This window comes from Chiloscyllium plagiosum, unplaced genomic scaffold (assembly GCF_037043375.1).
Source record: "Chiloscyllium plagiosum isolate Xiang-an unplaced genomic scaffold, Cpla_swu_hap1 HiC_scaffold_4, whole genome shotgun sequence".
Lineage (NCBI taxonomy): Eukaryota > Metazoa > Chordata > Chondrichthyes > Orectolobiformes > Hemiscylliidae > Chiloscyllium > Chiloscyllium plagiosum.
Window position 1 is genome coordinate 82,117,247 of NW_028270142.1, and position 19,484 is coordinate 82,136,730.

General features: G+C 41.0%; 1 protein-coding gene across 5 annotated transcripts in view; it reads right to left on the bottom strand.

The window, feature by feature from the left end:
• The window catches only part of sntg1 (syntrophin, gamma 1), a 594,367-nt gene that overhangs the window by 160,732 nt on the left and 414,151 nt on the right, over positions 1-19,484 (bottom strand). For all 5 annotated transcript variants that reach the window (XM_043688308.2, XM_087986417.1, XM_043688306.2 and 2 more), the window contains 4 exons: positions 17,426-17,483; positions 17,284-17,327; positions 17,124-17,165; positions 2,468-2,570 (listed from right to left, as the gene is read on the bottom strand). In XM_043688308.2, coding sequence (XP_043544243.2) covers positions 2,468-2,570; positions 17,124-17,165; positions 17,284-17,327; positions 17,426-17,483 — 247 coding nt within the window. The remainder of the gene's footprint in view (positions 1-2,467; positions 2,571-17,123; positions 17,166-17,283; positions 17,328-17,425; positions 17,484-19,484) is intronic.

The window sequence follows — 19,484 nt, forward strand, 5'->3', positions numbered from 1 at the left end:
GGGTGAATAAAAGAACAGAGTATTATTTAAATAGAGAAACATTGCAGAATTATGAGCAAAGGCTAAACTGGTTGGGACTCCACTCACTGGAGTTCAGAAGAATGAAAGGTGAACTCCTGGTATATTATGACTTATTATTCCTAATTTGTGGCAGGACTTATGGTTCAATTTGTCTGTAGCCATATCACCTAGACAGAAAGACTTATTTGCTGAGTAATTCAACTAAAGCAGTGGTCATGAAAGTAATTTTAACCCTCAGGTTAAGTAGGTTGTGTCAGGCGGGAACACAGAAGTAAAATATTTCAAATACACTTGGAACCTGCATATTTCAGGTTTTGCTTGTTGCAAAACACAGGATGAGAGGGTGGGTTAACTATCAGGAAGTAGATGCGTTGTTTAAACCTTTGGAGGAAGCATAAGGGTCTCTCAGATGAATCCTTTTCTTAGCACTCCTTGCAGACAATCAGAGACAGGAGTGTTTTCTCTAAGTCCAACAAGCAAACCACATCCCCTCAAACTCCACCACTTTAATTTACTTCAAGCCCATTTTGATTTTTCTTCTGATAAGTCATCCTCTCCCATCACAATTGCTCATAGCCCAAACCAAGATCTATCTGTTCCTCATGATTCCTTGCTTAAACAATCTGCTGCTCGGCTGAAGTATTCTTCAACAACCTTCTGTATCTGACCAGCAAGCAAGTCTACCTGGACCATCTCGGCAACCTCCCTCCCCTTTCTGGACCTCTCCATCATCGCCTCTGGCAACTGACTAACCACAGACATATACTACAAGTCCACTGACCCCCACAGCTACCTAGACTACACCTCCTCCCACCCTACTTCCTGTAAAAACACAATTCCCAATTCCTCCACCTCCATCGCATCTGTTTCTAGGATGACCAATTGCACCTCAGAAAGTCCCAGATGGCCTCCTTCTTCCATGATTGCAACTTCTCTTCCAATGTGGTTGATGATGCCCTCCAGCATATCTCCTCCAATTCACACACCATCACCCTGGAACCCCACCACCACCCCACCCCCAATGCAACAAGCACAGAACCCCCCCCCTCACCCGTCCTCACTTCCACCGCACCAACCTCCGCATACAAGGCATCATCCTCTGTCACTTCCACCACCACCAAATCTATTTCCCTCCCCACCCCTATCCAAAACGATCGTTCCCTCCACAACTCCCTCGTCAGGTCCACACCCCACTCCTGGCAACTTTCCCTGCCACCGTAGGAAGTGCATCCATCAGAAATTTACCTGTATCTATACCAATGTCATCTACAGCATCTATTGCACCCAGTGTGGTCTCCTCTACATTGGAATGCCTTCTTGTGGATCATTTCAGAGAACATCTCTGGGACACTCGTACCCACCAACCCCACCGGCTCGTGGCTGAACACTTCAACTCCCCCTCCCACTTCGTCAAGGACATGCAGGTCCTGGGCCTCCTCCACCGCCAATCACTTACAACCCGACGCCTGGAGGAGGAAGTCGTCATATTCCGCCTTAGGATCCTGCAACCACATGGGATAAATGAGGATTTCAACATTCCCCTGCTCCCCCCCATTATCCCAAGCCTCCAAATCGGCACTGCCCCCTTGACATATCACCTTCTCACTCACCTTCATCCACTCATCGTTTTCCCAGCTACCTCCTCCCAACCAACACCCGCCAACCCCCACACACCCCCTCCGCACCCTCCCCCACCCCCATTTATCTCTCAGCCCTGACCAAAAGCCTCATTCCTGATAAAGAGCTTATGCCTGAAAGGTCGACTCTCCTGCTCCTCAGGTGCTACCTGACCTGCTGTGCTTTTTCAACACTACACTCTTGACAGTAAGAAAGTCTTTAAATCATACTGACTGTTGGCTGGAAATAGGAAATGTCCTGCACAGAGCTGGCATTCAGAGAAAGATGCATTTCAGGCTTTCCAATGCCTCCAACTTGCTCCCTTCCCCTCAATTCTGAAACCTTGTCTATATCATTATCAGGGCCCATACTTCTGAAAAAGAAGGATTGAGATCTCTCTGGTTTGATGATCTCGATAGACTGTTGAATTCAACTGACTCGCACCAAACAAGCTCAACTGTTTTAAAACCTAATTGTTTTTTAAGCGCCATGTACATTTTTAGTTTGTAGAAGTCAGTTAACTTCAATTCTGGATTCATTCATCTTGAATATGGAAGATTTTACATTACCTCAAAAGACCATGACTCATTAAATCAAGTAAATTTTGACGTAACCCCAGTGTTGAAGCAAAAGACGGGTGTAGACTTTTATAAATCACATACTGATTAACTCAAGCTCACCTTCTGCACAATCTGAATTACTAAACGCTTAGATGTCTGAATTGAAATGACACAGAAACAATATGTGAGCAATAACAGTGGTGTTTATCCAGCAATGACAGTAGTGTTTATCCAGTCCAATTCCGAGTATAAATAGATTTTATGCTTACATGTGCAGTCTTCATACAAAGGGAGCTTCAGGAAGGCAGGTGCTCTCTTTAAAAATGAAACTGTGAGAGTTACTTCTTCCCCAGCATTACGCAGAACTTGAACCTGTCGTTCATTACAAAGCATAGGTAAAGGCAAGACAATTTATTTTGTTTAACCAGTAGCCAAAACTGACTTTTTTAAAAAAAAGAAATTGTAATATTATCAACATAAACATTCAAATCTAAGATGTTTTGAGTGAAAACAACCAAAAATATAAAAATTCATTTCTCAAGCATTTGATTTTTCCCTAGAAGAAAGGACGAATGAGCACATCTTACTGGTCCTGCTGACTGCAAAGAAGGGAGACAGATGGAGTGAATAGAATGATTTGCAAAATACTAATACATATAGAGCTGTCAACAATGTGTTAGTACTAGGAGCATCTTTTTTGATCCTCAAATGTGATACACACTGAAACACATAATTATAAAGATGTGTGACCATTGTAAAAATGATAGACATTAGACGTCAAACTAAAATAAATGATTGCAGCTTCTCTTGAATAGCATTTGCAAGTCTCTTCTGGTGGGGAAAGAGGGCAAGATGACAGTTTGCCATCAGTATGTTAGACTTACACTCAAAATGACATGCTGAACAGAAATGGCAAAAGATCAAAGACTAAAAATGAAGTAACCACTGAAAAGAAGCATTGGCATCACAATGCATGATTGACCAGTTCAAAGAAATGCTGGCACACTTCACACTTGCTGCTGCTTTAAGTGGTTGCGTGACTGATCAGTGGGCCCAATTTAGTACTAGGCTGGCATCACTTAAAGCCTGTGGCACTACTTAAAGCCAACCTGCACCTCTTAAAAATTGGTGAATTCTGGCTGTAATGTCGACTGGAAGTTAATGCAGAAAAAAGTCTGGTTTACTGAAAAGGAAGGTAGCACAGTATGGCTGACAGCAAACTCCCACATTTTCAAATAATACCATAAAACTCTAAGAATAAGAGTAGGCCATTCAGACCCTCGAGCCTGCTCTGCCACTCAACAAGATTATGGCTGGTCTTACACTCCTTACATCCATTTTCCTGTCCTATCCCCATAATCTTTACTTCCTTACTTATCAATAATCTATCTATCTCAGCCTTCAGCATACACAGGAACTCTGCCCCCAAAGCTCTCTGTGGCAAGGAGCTCCAAAGACTCTCAACTCTCCAAAAGAAGAAATTCCTCCTCATCTTAGTCTTTAATTTGCCTCCCTTTATTTTGAGACCTTTGCCCTCTGATCCTAGACTCTTCCACAACAGGAAAAAATCTTTTTAGTATTTACTCTGTCAAGTCCTTTAAGTATCGTATATGGTTTCAATCTCTTCTAAACTCCAGTGAGTAGACTCCCAAATTGTGTTCAACTTTTGCTAATAATACCTCTGTACCAAAAATCATTCAAGTAGACGTTATCCAATGAAGCGATATCTTTCCTTAAATAAGGGGACAAAATTGCTCACAGTACTCCAACTGTGATCTCATTAGCACTTTGTACAGTTCCAGTAAGACTTCCGTACTCTTAATCCCCAACTGCTTGAAATTAAGGCCAAATTTCCATAAGTCTTCTTGGCTACCTGCCACATCTGTGTCCTAGCTTTCTGTGTTTTGTGCACATGTACCCCAAGTCCCTTTCTGACGTAGCATGTGAGGTCCTGGTGCTGAAGATGACAGAAGACAATAGGTCTTGTATCCATACTGGTGAGAATACCTCCAGACGATTGCTTAGAAGGGAACGGATGTGGATTGACATAGCAATCAGTAGAACAGCTTAGATGCAATGCTGCAAGAAGCTTAAAAACCTCACACAACTGATCAAGATCAGTGGATGCATCTTCAAATGTCACATTACAACTGAACTAAAGCCTTACACAGTGCTCCATTTACCACCACCTAGTCAGTCACCAACTTATTCAAACATACCTTTCACCTCATGTGCACTGTTTGGCCTCACCCTGACACATTTAACATGACTTCTACTGCATACCCATGTCTCTTGAATGCAGTTAGCTCCTTAAAAAAAGTCACATTGCCCATAATTATTACACCAACTCCCTGGCATTCTTTCATCTTTTCAAGAACAAGATTTGACAAGAGCAATTGAAAGCAGCAGCAGCTAACCAGTGGAAATGGATACTGTCAATATCCAGAGACATTTCCCCAGGGCAGGATTCTTTGGGACGAGGGGTCATAGTTTTAAGATATTAGGAAGAAATTATAGAGGAGACGTCAGAGGTAGGTTCTTTACGCAAAGAGTTGTGAATGCATGCGATGCATTGCCAGCGGTGGTGGTGGAAGCAGATGGAGAGCAATGAATTGAGGGTTGCGTAGGTTAGGTTATGCAATTTTTCATTAGGATTAATCCTCAGCACAACATCGTAGGCCGAAGGGCCTGTTCTGTGTTGTACTTTTCTTTGTTCTATGACGCCTCAGTCACCTGCCTTGCCTTATTTCTCAAGAGTAGGTCAAGTTTGGCACCTTCTCTAGTAGGTACATTCACATACTGAATCAGAAAATTTTCTTGTACACACTTAACAAATTCCTCTTCATCTCAGCCTTTAACACTATGGCAGTCCCAGTCTATGTTTGGATCGTTAAAATCCCCTACTATAATTACCCAATTGTTCTCACAGATTACTGAGATCTCTTTACAAATTTGTTTCTCAATTTCCCGCTGACTATGAGAGGATCTATAATATAATCCCAATAATGTGATCATCCCCTTTTTATTTCTCAGTTCCACCCAAATAACTTCCCTGGATGTATTTCCGGGAATATCCACCCTCAATATACCTGTAATGATATCCCTTATCAAAAAATGCCACACCCCCTCCTCTCTTGCCTCCCTTTCTGTCCTTCCTGTAGCATTTGTATTCTGGAACACTAAGCTACCAGTCCTGCCCATCCCTGAACCATGTTTTTGTAGTTGCTATGATATCCCAATCCCCTGTTCCAAACCATGCCCTGAGTTCATGTGTCTTCCCTGTTAGACCCCTTGCATGGAAATAAATGCAGTTTAATTTATCAGTCCTACCTTGTCCCTGCCTGCCCTGACTGTTTGACTCGCTTCTCGTACCAGTCTCAGATTGATGGCTTTCCTCACTATCTCCCTGGGTCCCACCCCTCCCTCCTACCTTACTAGTTTAAATCCTCCCAAGCAGCTCTAGCAAATTTCCCTGCCAGTATGTTAGTCCCCTTCCAATTTAGGTGCAATCCATCCTTCTTGTACAGGTCATTTCTACTCCAAAAGAGATTCCAATGATCCAAAAATGTGAATCCCTCTCCCATACAGTAGTTCCTCAGCCATGCATTCATCTGCTCTATCCTCCTATTCCTGCCCTCACTAGCTCGTAGCACTGGTACTACTGGTACGCTTACTACTCTCGAGGACCTCCTTTTTAACTTCCTGCCTAACTCTCTGTAATCTCCCTTCAGAATCTCAACCTTTTCCGTTCCAATGTCGTTGGTTCCAATGTGTACAATGACCTCCTGCTGGCCCCTCTCCCCCTTGAGAACATTCTACACCCTTTCTGAGACATCCTTGATCCTGGCACCAGGGAAGCAACACACCATTCTGATTTTTCACTGCTGGAACGTCTGTCTGTACCTCGGACTAGAGAGTACCCTAACACAATCGATCTCTTGGAACTTAATAGACCCGTCACTGCATTAGGGCCAGTCTCAATACCAGAAACTTGGCTGCTCGTGCTACACTCCCTGAGAATCCATCATCCCCTACATTTTCCAAAACAGCATACTTGTTTGAAATGGGGATAGCCACAGAAGACTCCTGCACTACCTGCCTACTCTCTTATTTTGCTCGAGTTAACCTATGTATGTGACCGTATTTGTGACTTTTCTCCCTTCCTATAACTGCCATCCATCATATCCCATTGCTCTTGTAAATTCCTCATTGCCTTTAACTTTCTCTCCAACCGATCCATTTGATCTGATAGGATTAGTAACCAATGGCATTTATTGCAGATATAATCCTCAGTGACCCTTAAACTCTCCCAAACTTCCCTCAGACAACAACAAGAGCATATCACTCAACTAAAGGCCATTTTACTCCTTCCTATCTACAGATTCAGAAAATATCACCGCATTGGCTATTGACAGTATCCATGCCTCTCATTACCTTGTACATCTCGATCAGGTCACCTCTCTTCCTCCTTCTCTCCAGAGAGAAAAGTCCAAGCTTAGTGAACCTCTCTTCATAAGACAACTCCTCCAGTCCAGGCAGCATCCTGGTATATCTTCTTTGCACCCTCTCCAAAGCCTCTGTATCTTTCCTATAATAGGGCGACCAGAACTGGACACAAAATTCCAAGTCTGGTCTCACCAGGGACTTGTAGCAAAACTTCGCAGCTCTTAAACTCGATCCCCCTGTTAATGAAAGCCAAAACACCATATGCTTTCTTAACAACCCTATCCACTTGGGTGGCAACTTTGAGGGATCTATGTACTTGAACACCAAGATCCCTCTGTTCCTCAACACTACTAAGAATCCTGTCTTTAATCCTGTATTCAGCATTCAAATTTGACCTTTCAAAATAAATCACTTCGCATTTATCCAGGTTGAACTGCATCTGCCATTTCTCATCCCAGCTCTGCATCCTGTCTATGTCATACTGCAGCCTGCAATAGCCCTCAATACTATCAATGGCACCTCAAATCTTTGTGTCGTCTGTAAATTTACTAACCCACCCCTCAATCTCCTCATCCAAGTCATTTATAAAAACCATAAAGAGCAGAGGCCCAAGAACAGAGTCCTGCGGGATGACACTCAACACTGACCTCCAGGCAGAATACTTTCCATCTACAACCACCATCTGCTTTCTGTCAGCCAACCAATTCTGAATCCAGGTAGCCAAATCTCCCCGTATCCCATATCTCCTGACTTTATGAATGAGCCTACCATGCTGGAGGTCTTGAAACACATAAAAGTGGATAAATCCTCAGGACCTGATCAGGTGTAACCTACAACTCTGTGGGAAACCCAGGAAGTGATTGCTGGGCCTCTTGCTGAGATACTTGTATCATCACTAGTCAGAGGTGAGGTGCCGGAAGACTAGAGATTGGCTAACATGGTGCCACTGTTTAAGAAGGTGGTAAGGAACTTAGCCAGGGAACTATAGACAAGTTAGTCGAACATCAGTGGTGGGCAAGTTGTTGGAGGGAATCCTGAGGGACAGGATGTACATGTTTTTGGAAAGGCAAGGACTGATTAGGGATAGTCAACATGGCTTGTGTGTGGGAAATCACGTCTCACGAACTTGGTTGAGTTTTTTGAAGAAATAACAACGAGGATTGATGAGGGCAGAATGGTATACATGATCTATATGGACTTCAGTAAGGCATTCAACAAGGTTTCCCATGGGAGACTGGTTAGCAAGGTTAGACCTCATGGAATACAGGGAGAACGAGCCTTTTGGATACAGAACTGGCTCAAAGGTAGAAGACAGAGGTTGGAGGTGGAGATTTGTTTTTCAGACTGGAGGCCTGTGACCCATGGAGTGCCATAAGGGTCGGTGCTGGGTCCACCACTTTTTGTCACTTTTATATAAATGATTTGGATGTGAGCATAAGTGGTATAGTTAGTAAGTTTGCAAATGACACCAAAATTTGAGGTGTAGTGGACAGCGAAGAAAGTTACCTCAGAGAACAACGGAATCTTGATCAGGTGGGCCAATGGACTGAGGAGTGGCAGATGGAGTTTAATTTAAATAAATGCGAGGTGTTGCATTTTGGTAAAGCAAATCTTAGCAGGACTTGTACGCTTAGTGGTAAGGTCCTAGGGAGTGCAGGTTCATAGGTCCTTGAAAGTGGAGTCGTAGGTAGATAGGATAGTGAAGAAGTTGTTTGGTATGCTTTCTTTTATTGGTCAGAGCATTGAGTATAGGAGTTAGGAGGTCATGTAGCGGCTGTACAGGACGTAGTTAGGCCATTTTTGGAATACTGTGTGCAATTCTGGTCTCTTTCCTATTGGAAAGATGTTGCGAAACTTGAAAGAATTCAGAAAATATTTACAAGGATGTTGCCAGGGTTGGAGGATTTGAGTTATAGGGAGAGGCTGAATAGGTAGGGGCTGTATTCCCTGGAGCATCAGAGGCTGAGGGGTGCTCTTAGAAAGTTTTATAAAATCATGAGGGACATGGATAGGGTAAATAGACAAGGTCTTTTCTCTGGGGTGGCGGAGTCCAGAGCTATGTAAATGATGAAAAGTAGCAGACCCAGCACCGATTCTTGTGGCATTCCACTGGTCACAGGCCTCCAGTCTGAAAAACAACCCTCTGTCTTCTACCTTCAAGCCAGTTCTATATGCAAAAGGCTAGTTCTCCTTGTACTCCATGAGATCTAACCTTGCTAACCAGTCACTCATGGGGAACCTTTCCAATATGTGTAAATCCTGTCCCTCAGAATTTGCTGTTCTTCACGTTCTGCTGAACTTTGTGCAGTCTTAAGCAAATATCCATACTTCTGACTGTATGAGTGAAGGTCATTGATATTGGGCTGTGGACACTATGCTGAGGAACTCCTGCAGACGTATTCAGGATCTAACCACTTTTTAGTAAAATTCCTCCAACGTAACACTGCAAGTATATAAGAAGAAATTTGGGTGATACATATCTTTTTAAGAAGTGACTACTGTGAAAAGGATATGTAAAATTAATAGTTCTTAAGTAGCCAATGTTGAAACAAACATTGCAGCCAAGAGGTAATTGAGACTGACACCAAGCATGCACCCAAAAATTTATCCAGGTATATTTGTATAATTAATCTTGAGGCATAATTAACATATTGTGCTTTCTAGTTAGGATTCAAGTGCATAGCATTATGCCCTCCTCACAGTCCAAATTTCAGATTGTAACATCAAGTGAGATCCAAATGAAAGCTGATTCTCTAACAGAATTGCTGCACTGCATTTGAAGTAACATGTATTAACATATTGTTGTGCAGCTGCCTGTGATAATAGTAATCCATCTCAATGCAAAACTAATGTTCTAAAGCTAAGTGATATTACTAGCAACTGTGTTAATGTGTACTGGTGACATTCCTACGGTTGCTATGTTAATTAGAGTCATAGAGATGTACAGCACGGAGACAGACCCTTCGGTCCAACTCATCCATGCCAACAAGGTATCCAAATCTCACCTAGTCCAATTTGCCAGCACTTGGCCCATAATCATTGAAACATTTTCTATTCATATACTCATCCAGATACCTTTTAAATGTTGTAATTTTTCCAGCCTCCACCATTGCGTCTGACAGCTCATTCCATACATGCACCACCCTCTGCATGAAAAGGTTGCCCTTTAGGTCCCTTCTAAATCTTTCTCCTCTCACCTTAAACCGATGCCCTCTAGTTCTGAACTCCCCCACCCCAGGAAATAGACCATGTCTTTTTACCCTATTCCATGCCCCTCATGATTTTATAAACATATTTAAGGTCACCCCTCAGCCTCTGATGCTCCAGGGAATACAGCCCCAGCCTGTTCAGCCTCTCCTAATAGGTCAAAACCTCCAACCCTGGCAATATCCTTGTAAATCTTTTCTGAACCCTTTCAAGTTTCACAACATTCTTCCTATGGGACGGAGACCAGAATTGTACATAATATTCCAAAAGTGGCTTAACTAATGTCCTGTACAGACTTCAAAATGACCTCCCAACTCCTGTATTCAATACTCTGACCAATAAAGGAAAGCATAGCAAATGCTTTCTTCACTATCCTATCTACCTACGACTCCATTTTCAAGGAACTATGAACCTGCATTCCAAGATCTCTTTGTTCAGCAACACTCCCCAGGACCTTACCATTAAGTGTATATGTCCTGCCGTGATTTGTAGCACCTCACGTTTATCTAAATTAAAATCCATCTGGTTCACCTCGACCCATTGACCCATCTGATCTAAGATTCAGTTGCACTCTGAGATAACCTTCTTCACTGTCCACTACACCTCCAATTCTTGTGTTATCTGCAAACTTACTAACTATACCTCCTCTTAGGTTCACATCCAAATCATATATATAAATAATGAAATTGGTGGACCCTGCACCAATCCTTATGGCACACTGCTGTATCCAAATAGCTAGTTCTCTCTATATTCTATGTGGACTAATCTTGCAAACCTTGATGAGTGCCTTTCTGAAGTCCATATAGATCACGCCCACTGCTCTTCCCTCATCAATCCTCTTTGTTACTTCTTCAAAAACCTCAATTAAGTTTGTGAGACATGAGTTCCCACTCACAAAGCCATATTGACTACCCGTAATCAATTCTTGCCTTTCGAAATTCATGTAAACCCTGTCCCTCAGGATTCTTTTGTAAAAAAGTGGAGAGAACAACTTGCTATCACATACATTAATAGCAGCCTAGGCTTTTCATGGCAGTGGAAGTTGCAGTTAAGGTTGACAGCACTTCACTGCCATTTACTATTATCAAATCATAGAATCCCTATGTGGAAACACGCTATTCAGCCCAACAAGTACATACTGACCCTCCAAAGAGTAACCTGCCTATACCCATTGCCCTACCCTATTACTCTACACTTACCACTGACTAATGCACTTAACCTAAACATCCCTGAACACTATGGGCAACTTAGCATGACCAAATCACCTAACCTGCACATCTTTGGACTGTGGGAGGAAACCGGAGCACCCAAAGGAAACCACACAGACACGGGGAGAATGTGCAAACTCCACAGAGACAGTCACCCAAGGTCCCTGGTGCTGTGAGGCAGCAATGCTAACCACTGAGCCACCGTGCCGCCAAACTAACTGAAACAAGCCATAATTTCAGGGTGTCGTCCCTTATTCAGGGTTCAGGTACAGGTTGATCCCTGGGAATCAACAATTTCTGAAATTAGCTACATCTCTGCTACATCACTAGCAAAAAATCCCAAAAAACTGTTTTCTCAGTAGTGTGACAGCAATTTAAAATTTAATGAACTGGCCCTGAAATACGTTTTTTTAAATAATGCAAGTTTATTAAATGATTAAATTAATTTTTGAATAATATTTTTAACAAGTTTTTTTTCAGAATATTTTAACTTTTACCTTGACCCCATGTTGATGGCCTAATTGGCAATTCTGACAGTCTCTGAAATGCTTCTGCGATTCTAAACTGTGTCAAAATGCTGAGCTTTGTGCATTGGCCATTCTTAGAACTCAGTCAACTATTGGTAATGAGCCTATCTAGAGAAGCTATATGCTGAATTGAATTAGGTTTACTGTCATATGTACTCACATGAGTACAGTGAAACGTTTACAAGTCATCACTTACGACGCCATCTTAGGGACAAAGTTGCCTAGGTATGGAAGCTTAGTTACAAAGCAGAAAATAAGGAAAACAAAGTTAAAATGTTAAACATTACAGTCCTTCTTATTAATAGGTAGAAAAACAAAAGAAAGTTAAGAGTTCAACACACAGTCCCTAAGCACCTAGCCATGTGGAAATAGCCAGAAATGTTTTTCCATATGGCCTAATCATGATTTCCATATGGCCTAATCATGATTTCCATATGGCCTAATCATGATTTCCTTATGGCCTAATCATGATTTCTTCATTCAGTTCTAAGAATAGCTTCTGGTTTAAGCTGAGCAACATCTGATTATAGGAAGTGTTAGCTTGCATTAATTGCAATTATAATAAATTTATTATTTTTTTGATGTAGGTTTTTAATGGCTGTTTGTTTATTTGGACAAGATTAAGAAGTATTAAAGTAGTTGACTGACATTTTTGTGAGATTAGTTGTTATCTTTAAATGGAGAATTTTAGTGCCTCTTTGCTCAGTGTGCCCAATTCAGGAGCATTTCAAAGCTATGTCAGACTTACCAATGGCTCGTTGTTCTATGCATAGTGAATACTGAGAGAATAAAAATGTAGGATGTATAGGGGTGTGAAAAGACATATGGTTAACAAACTGAGGCACGCCTTCTAACCAGACTGCCTTGGCACCTGCTACACTTCACTGCAGTCATAGGTCATAAAGCACAGGAGAGGTCCTTTGGCCCATCAAGTCTGTGTTGACCTATCCATACCAATCCCACTTTCCAACACTTGGCCTATTGTCTTGAATATTATAACATTTCAAACGCTCACCCATGTACTTTTTAAAAGGTTGCGAAGGTTCCCAACTCAACTACCTCCCGGGTGGTGCATTCCAGGTGAAGGAAATATTTCCTAAATCCTTTCTAAAGCTCCTGCCTCTTATAATTATGCTCCCTTGGTATTGACTCTTCAATGAAGAGAAACAACTGCCTCCTACCTATTGTCTATTCCTATTGTAATCTTATACATTTCAATCAGGTCTCCCCTCATCGCTCTCTGCTCTAAAGAAAACTACCTGAGCTTATCCAGCCTTTCTTCATAGCTAAACTGCTCCATCTTTGGCAATATCCTAGTGGATCTTCTCCGCACCCCCTCCACTGCAATCACACCCTTCCTATTGTGAGGTGACCAACACAGTACTGTACATAGTGTTACAGCTGTAGCCTAATAAAATTGTTTGTTTTTTACAGTCCCAACATAATCTTTCTGCTCTTATAATCTATGCCATGACTGATAAATGCAGTGTTCCATATGTCTTCTTCACCGTGTTATGAATCTGTCTTGCTGTTTTCAGGAATCTGTGAACAAGCACACCAAGATTACTCTGTTCTTCTGAACTTCCTAGTATTCTACTGTTCATTGAGTACTCCCACTTCTTCCAAAAGACATCACCTCACAACCTCGGGCCTATGTGAAAGGCCACAGATCTGAAGCTTGGCCGCCTATCACTCAAGCAGAAAAATGTACTGTGGCAGTAGGAGGATGTGACAGAGTTGGCAAAGTCAAAAAATGACAGGACTGATTGTTCCCAACACTGAGGGTATGATCTGGCCATAACCATCAGTGGTTCTCTTTGAATATGATTAGGTGCTTGAATAACCTGACGTTAATGCTGTTCCATGCTGAGAAACCCATTATAGCAACTCACCAAACGTTCTTCATCAGAACTTTCCAAACCTTTATTAACTGTGTAAAGAACATGATTAGTAGTTGCAGTACCACTGCTTATTAGTAGAAGTGAAACACATAAATATAGAGCAGCTACCCATGCCTTATACCAATCTCTTAGGAGGTTTGGACTGGCAGAACCATTGCATAGGACTTCACAAACATTTGCTTCCATTAAGTCAATGGACATTTTGAGGCAGTGGTATGAGGGTATGTGACCACACCTTTACAGGTCAGGCAATCCACTGAAGGTGATGTCTCATTCAGGGCTACCTTTCTCCATACATGAGTCAGAAAGCAGACAATCTAGCCAGTCCTCACAGCATTGGACTTGATAGTGGTAGGGTGTCTGCTTGATGTAAATAGCAGGTCAGATGGCAATAAATGGGAAATCACTGTCATTTGTGAATATCAATTTGTGAAGATGACTTGATTCAGAAATGTTCAGGTTAAGTATTCCTATGCGTGTGTCAGTTCTGAGGAAGGGTCATCGAAGCCAAAACGTTAATTCTGATTTCTCTTTACAGATGCTGCCAGACCTGCTGAGCTTTTCCAGCAACATCTGTTTTTGTTTCTGAGTTACAGCATTGTCAGTTCTTTCACAGTTTTTATATTGCATATGCATGACTGTTTAGGTAATGGTAAGTGCATGCAAACTGCCTCTAATGTGAACACACTTGCTTCAGAGTACTTCATTCAGCCTCCTCTTCCATCTCCATAAAGGACTGCAGAAGGGACATGAAATTAAGGAATTTTAATTCAAGAACCAAAATATTCACTTTCCAGGTAGGACTCAAATACTTATGAACTTAACAGCTTTTTAATGAGTTAGTTATTTAAGATCCTACGAAAAGCACGGGGCTTTTATGCCTGACCTCACGTCCCTACAAGTGTGCTGAACTGCAAGGTGTGACAGTTTCTGACCAGCAGGACCAGCTAGAAACTGTTACACTGTACGCTGAATTGGAATCTAACAAAATAAATCATCAACTATCTCCTGTTTTCCTCTGCCAGCTGCACATGCTTTCACTGGTGTGAAATTTCCACCCTATGTTTACAAGATTTGGGAATTACTGGATCATCTTTGGACACTCTTCTTCACATTATTTTTATTTATTCATTCACAGGATGTGGACATTTTTAGCTAGGCCAGCACTTATTATTCATTCCTAATTGCTCTTGAGAATATGGCGGTGAGCTGCTTTCTTAAACTACCAGAGTTGGAGTTTAGGTACACCAAAAGTGCTATTAGTAAGGGAGTTGGAAAATTTTGACTTCATAACAGTAAAAGAAAGATGATGCATTTTAACATCAGGATGACATGGGGATTGGAGGAGAACTTGTAGTTGGTTGTGTTGCTGGGATCACAGGTTTGGAGATTGCAGCTGGAAAAATGCTTGGTGAGTTGCTGTAATGAGTTACTTATTTATTGCCACATATATCGAAAAAGTTACAGTGAACAATGTTTTGTTACTACAAACTGGCCTCATTTTGAGTTACAAAAAGAATAGAAAGAAATTACATAAATAGAGTTGATCTTCTGTACACGGAATCCTTATATAGCTCCACTCTCCTGCAATTTCTCTGCAAGGTGTCCCAGGCCTCAAGGAGTCCCCATGCTTCAGGCCTACTGCAGCCAGCAGATCCTGCTCCAGGCACTGCCTTCGCCAAAGCGACCCACCACCGCCAAGAGACCCCACGCCGGGCACCACTACTGCCACAGCCGATGACTTGCCAAGCACTGCCGCAGGCAGCAACCCACTTATTCCATGCTTTAGGTCTACTACAGCCAGGAGTTCTCGCACCAGGCACTACCACCACCACAGAATTCCCACCAAGTCCACGCTCCGGGCCTATTTTAGCCAGAAGCCCTCACTCTGGGCATCACCACCACCGATGATCTGCTGTATTCATGCTCCAGCTTTCCCATGACATCAGAAATGAAGAAGAAAAGCGAAAGCAAAAAATGGGAATGGAGAGAATAAGAAAGATGTGGCCAGCCTGGAGTGAACAGGCTTAGGAGCCTGAACACTATCTAGCATGCTGATTATGTCATCTTGAGGTCTAGTATACTACCATCATGTAGATAGTACACACTGCTGCCACTGCATCTCAATGACAAAGTGAATGCATTTTGGAAATGGTGGATGGGACACTAATTCAGCAGACTGCTTTATCCTGTATAGTACTAAAATTCTTGACTGTTTTGGAGCTGCAATCATCCATGCACGCGTACAGTTTTTAAGCACACTCCTAATTTATGCTTTGCTTATGATCATGGACAGACACTGGGGAGAGATGAGACAAATTATTCACCACAGAATTCCAAGCCTCTAACTTGCTCTTGTAGGCATAGCATTAATATGGCTGGTCCAGTTCAAATGTAATGTCCCAGGATGTTGATAGTGCAGAATTCAATTGCGATAATGCCGTTGAATGTCAAAGCGTGTAAATTTTGATTCTCTTGTGTTGAAGGTGGATATGCCTGAAGGTGGATATTGCCTGAAGGTGGATATTGCCTGAATCTCATGCAGCTTAAATATTGCTCATCACTTATTACTCAAGCCTAAATGTTGTCCAGGTCTTGCTGCATATGGTCACATGTCGCTTCAGTATCTAAACATTGTGCAATCATCAATAAACATCCCCAATTCTGATCTTATGATAGAGGGAAGACAATTGATGAGGGAGTTGAGGATGGTTAGGCCTTGAACTCTATCTTTGAGAAACTCCTGCAGTGATGTCCTTAGGTTGAGATGATACTGTTAGGGAGAGATTTTGGCTCAGTGAGAATGAAGAAATAGTGATATAGTTCCAAGCCAGAATAGCATTTGGCTTGGAGGGGAACTTGCAAATTGTGGTGTTCCCATAAATTTGCTGCCTTTTTTTTAAAGTGTAGAGGTTGCACTTTTATCACATTCAATATAAGATGTTTCAGTGAGCTGCTGCAATGCATTTTGTAAATGGTACATTGTGTGTTGGTGGTAGAGGGCCAATCAAGCAGGTTGCTTTGTCTTAGATAATATCAAGCTTCATAACTGTTTTTGGAGGTGCACACATATGGAGAACGTTCCTGATTTGTATCTTGTAGATGGACAAGCTTTTATGAGTTAGGAGGTGACTTAATAGACACAGAATTACTGGCCTCTGACATGCTCTTATATTCACAACATTTATATTATGTGGAATTCTAAAGCTGTAAAAAACAAAATGTGCATGTTACAGTCATGTTTGGAAAGCATGGCATTTTCTGATTTACCCATCATTATATCAGAGTCATTTGCCCAAAACAATTGTAATTGCCACATCTGAAGAAAACATAGGGTGATCTTGAATTTTAGAATTCCTGATGCATGTAGAAAATTGATTTCAGAATGCTTCTTACTGTAATAAATAAAAGTTAATTTGCAATACAATGATCACATAGACATATCGGCCTCTTGGTATAAAAATGCTCCTGTCATGTGGAAAATGTAAATCGAGCAGGTGCTTATTTTCTGAAAGGATGACCCATTAATATAGCTGTCAAAATGTATACGCATTTTTGGATGAATTCAGTTCTAAAGTGTTCTTTTTTTAACAGTGAAAGCAAAGGACATAAATTAGAAATTTGTTATGTACTCACCACTTCTTCATGTTTGCAGTTCCTAACATTTATTCCATTTATCTAATGGTGCAGGGAAAGCAGGAAAGGAAGAAAAGATATTGCTGACAAAGCTAAATTCATTGCAATTATCTGTGGTCAGCAGTATTATGTCAATTCAAAAACCAGACAGTGTACACACCTGAAGGATAGCATCTCCAATAAACAGCAATCCAGACAGGTCAGCTTTATAAGTAAGATGAGAGAGAGAAAAAAGCTAATGTCAAATTATTTCAATTGCTGATATAAAAATTAATGGAAAATTAATAGAAAATATGCCATACCTCTTTGTTCCTTTGAGATTTTTGATATGATCACAGGAATATTGTGCTCAGCTCCACCCTGAAGAAACAGAATTGGATGAAAACATTGCAGATGGAAGATATCAGTGACCCTTTCAATGATTGATTGTGAAAGTACATTGATATGAGCAATCAATTATAATTACTTTGTATAGTTTAAATAAAACCAGTGACATTACACGATCATGGAAAGTCATTGAAATGAGTTGCAATGGACTTTTTTTTGTCTTTCATTCAATTTATTCACTGGATGTGGAGATTGTTGGCAAGGCTGATATTTAATGTCTACACATAATTTCCAAATCCTATTAATGGGTGATTACTGCTATTTAAAAATCTAGATAGAAGGATGTGATACACATGATATTACATGATCGTACATCACAATTTCTGAGCTACTATTTAATGGGCTTGAATGCAACAAAGCTTTATCCATTTCCCTCAGCAACAAATGAGAAGGACCGGAATAGGCGTTTGATGCATTAACATAATATAACTATGATGATCCATGCGCTTTGCAGAAAAGTCTGCATTTTCTTTTGGGGATGCTCATTTAATTCCAAAGTGAAGCAAGGGACTATTCTGAAAGGTGCTGTTGGGCATCCTATCAAGTATTTTAATACTAAATAATGTCTAACTGATGTGAGGTTACTATGAAATAAAACTTAAAAATCAAAGGGTAAATAGAATTCTAACTGGGAGATAAAATTGTAGCTGGTCTTAGAATCTACAGTTCAGAACACAGAATTCTTGTGAAGCGAGTTATGCAAATCTTTCACAGAATAGATCAGTTTTCTATTCAGCAGTAAGATACTGAAAGGTGTGAACTGTTCGTCAATGCTAACATGTGGACCTTTTGACTCAGAGGGTCATACTATGTCTGATTGTTTGGTTGGATAGGAATTCTGGAGAACTACGACGTCAAGATTGTCATGGCCTGAGTGACAGTGGGTTCACAGACATGCACGTGGTCAGTGTTAACTGCATTTGTTGACCTCAGATGGAACACAGCTACCTGTGAAAGCAACTTGAGGGTCAAATCCATTAAGTGAGAAAGGTTAGAAGGCATATACATCAGAGTCTAAGGTGAAAAGACTGTTAAATTGCATATGGTGTCACATTTGTCAGTGAGGGGATCGCCATGCTTATAGTTACATAGACAATTTAAAGCTAAATTTGCCTTTTTTTAAAAAGGGTATTGGTTGACATCTGAAGTAAGGTTTGAAGGAAATTTTGGCTGACAATTACAGTGAAGTTTTCAAATGGACAGCAGGACATTTGAATTCAGATAATTTGATTGGACTCAAAATTACATGTCTGGATTTTGCAGTCAAGATCAAAGCACAGCACTCACAGCTGACCTCAAAAAAATAACTGCTCACTAAGACCTAGAAAGGATTTCTAATGGAGCATAGATTTTCCTCTTCCTGATGTTAGCTTGAATCTGGTGCAAAACTAAAAGGATATCAGACACTTAGAAACTGTGATGCCATCAAATAGCCAATCACGTACATTTTATAAAGTGCTAGTAAATGATGTATAGAAGGGGTTCAGGTATAAGTTAAAATATTAAACAAACCAGGAGAAACTTGACACTCTACAATATAAAATTACATTTTGTAGAACCATAAAGATTTCTCAGCCATGACAGATTTTATTAAAAATTAAAAACATAGCACCATCGCATTCGAGCTGTACATTTTCCCATGGTATTTCCAGGATTTTCAACTTTTGCCGACAGTATCTTCCAAAGTCTATATAACAAGACATTCTTTGTTTAACTCTATAGTCACCTCTTCAAAAATGCAACTCAGGATTCCTCAGGCATGGTCAAGTCTGTATAATTCATGCCTCTTTTCTCTGAGCAGCTGAGTATTTTCAAGCTGCTTGGTCACCTATATATTTAATTGTAACATTCAGAAATTTCCTGACAACAGATATTGGGCCAATTTGTCTCTATTTCCCGAGTTTCTCTGTCTCACCTCTCTTATATTCAGAGTGATGCAAGTTTCCAATTTGAAGGAACAATTCCTGAATCAAA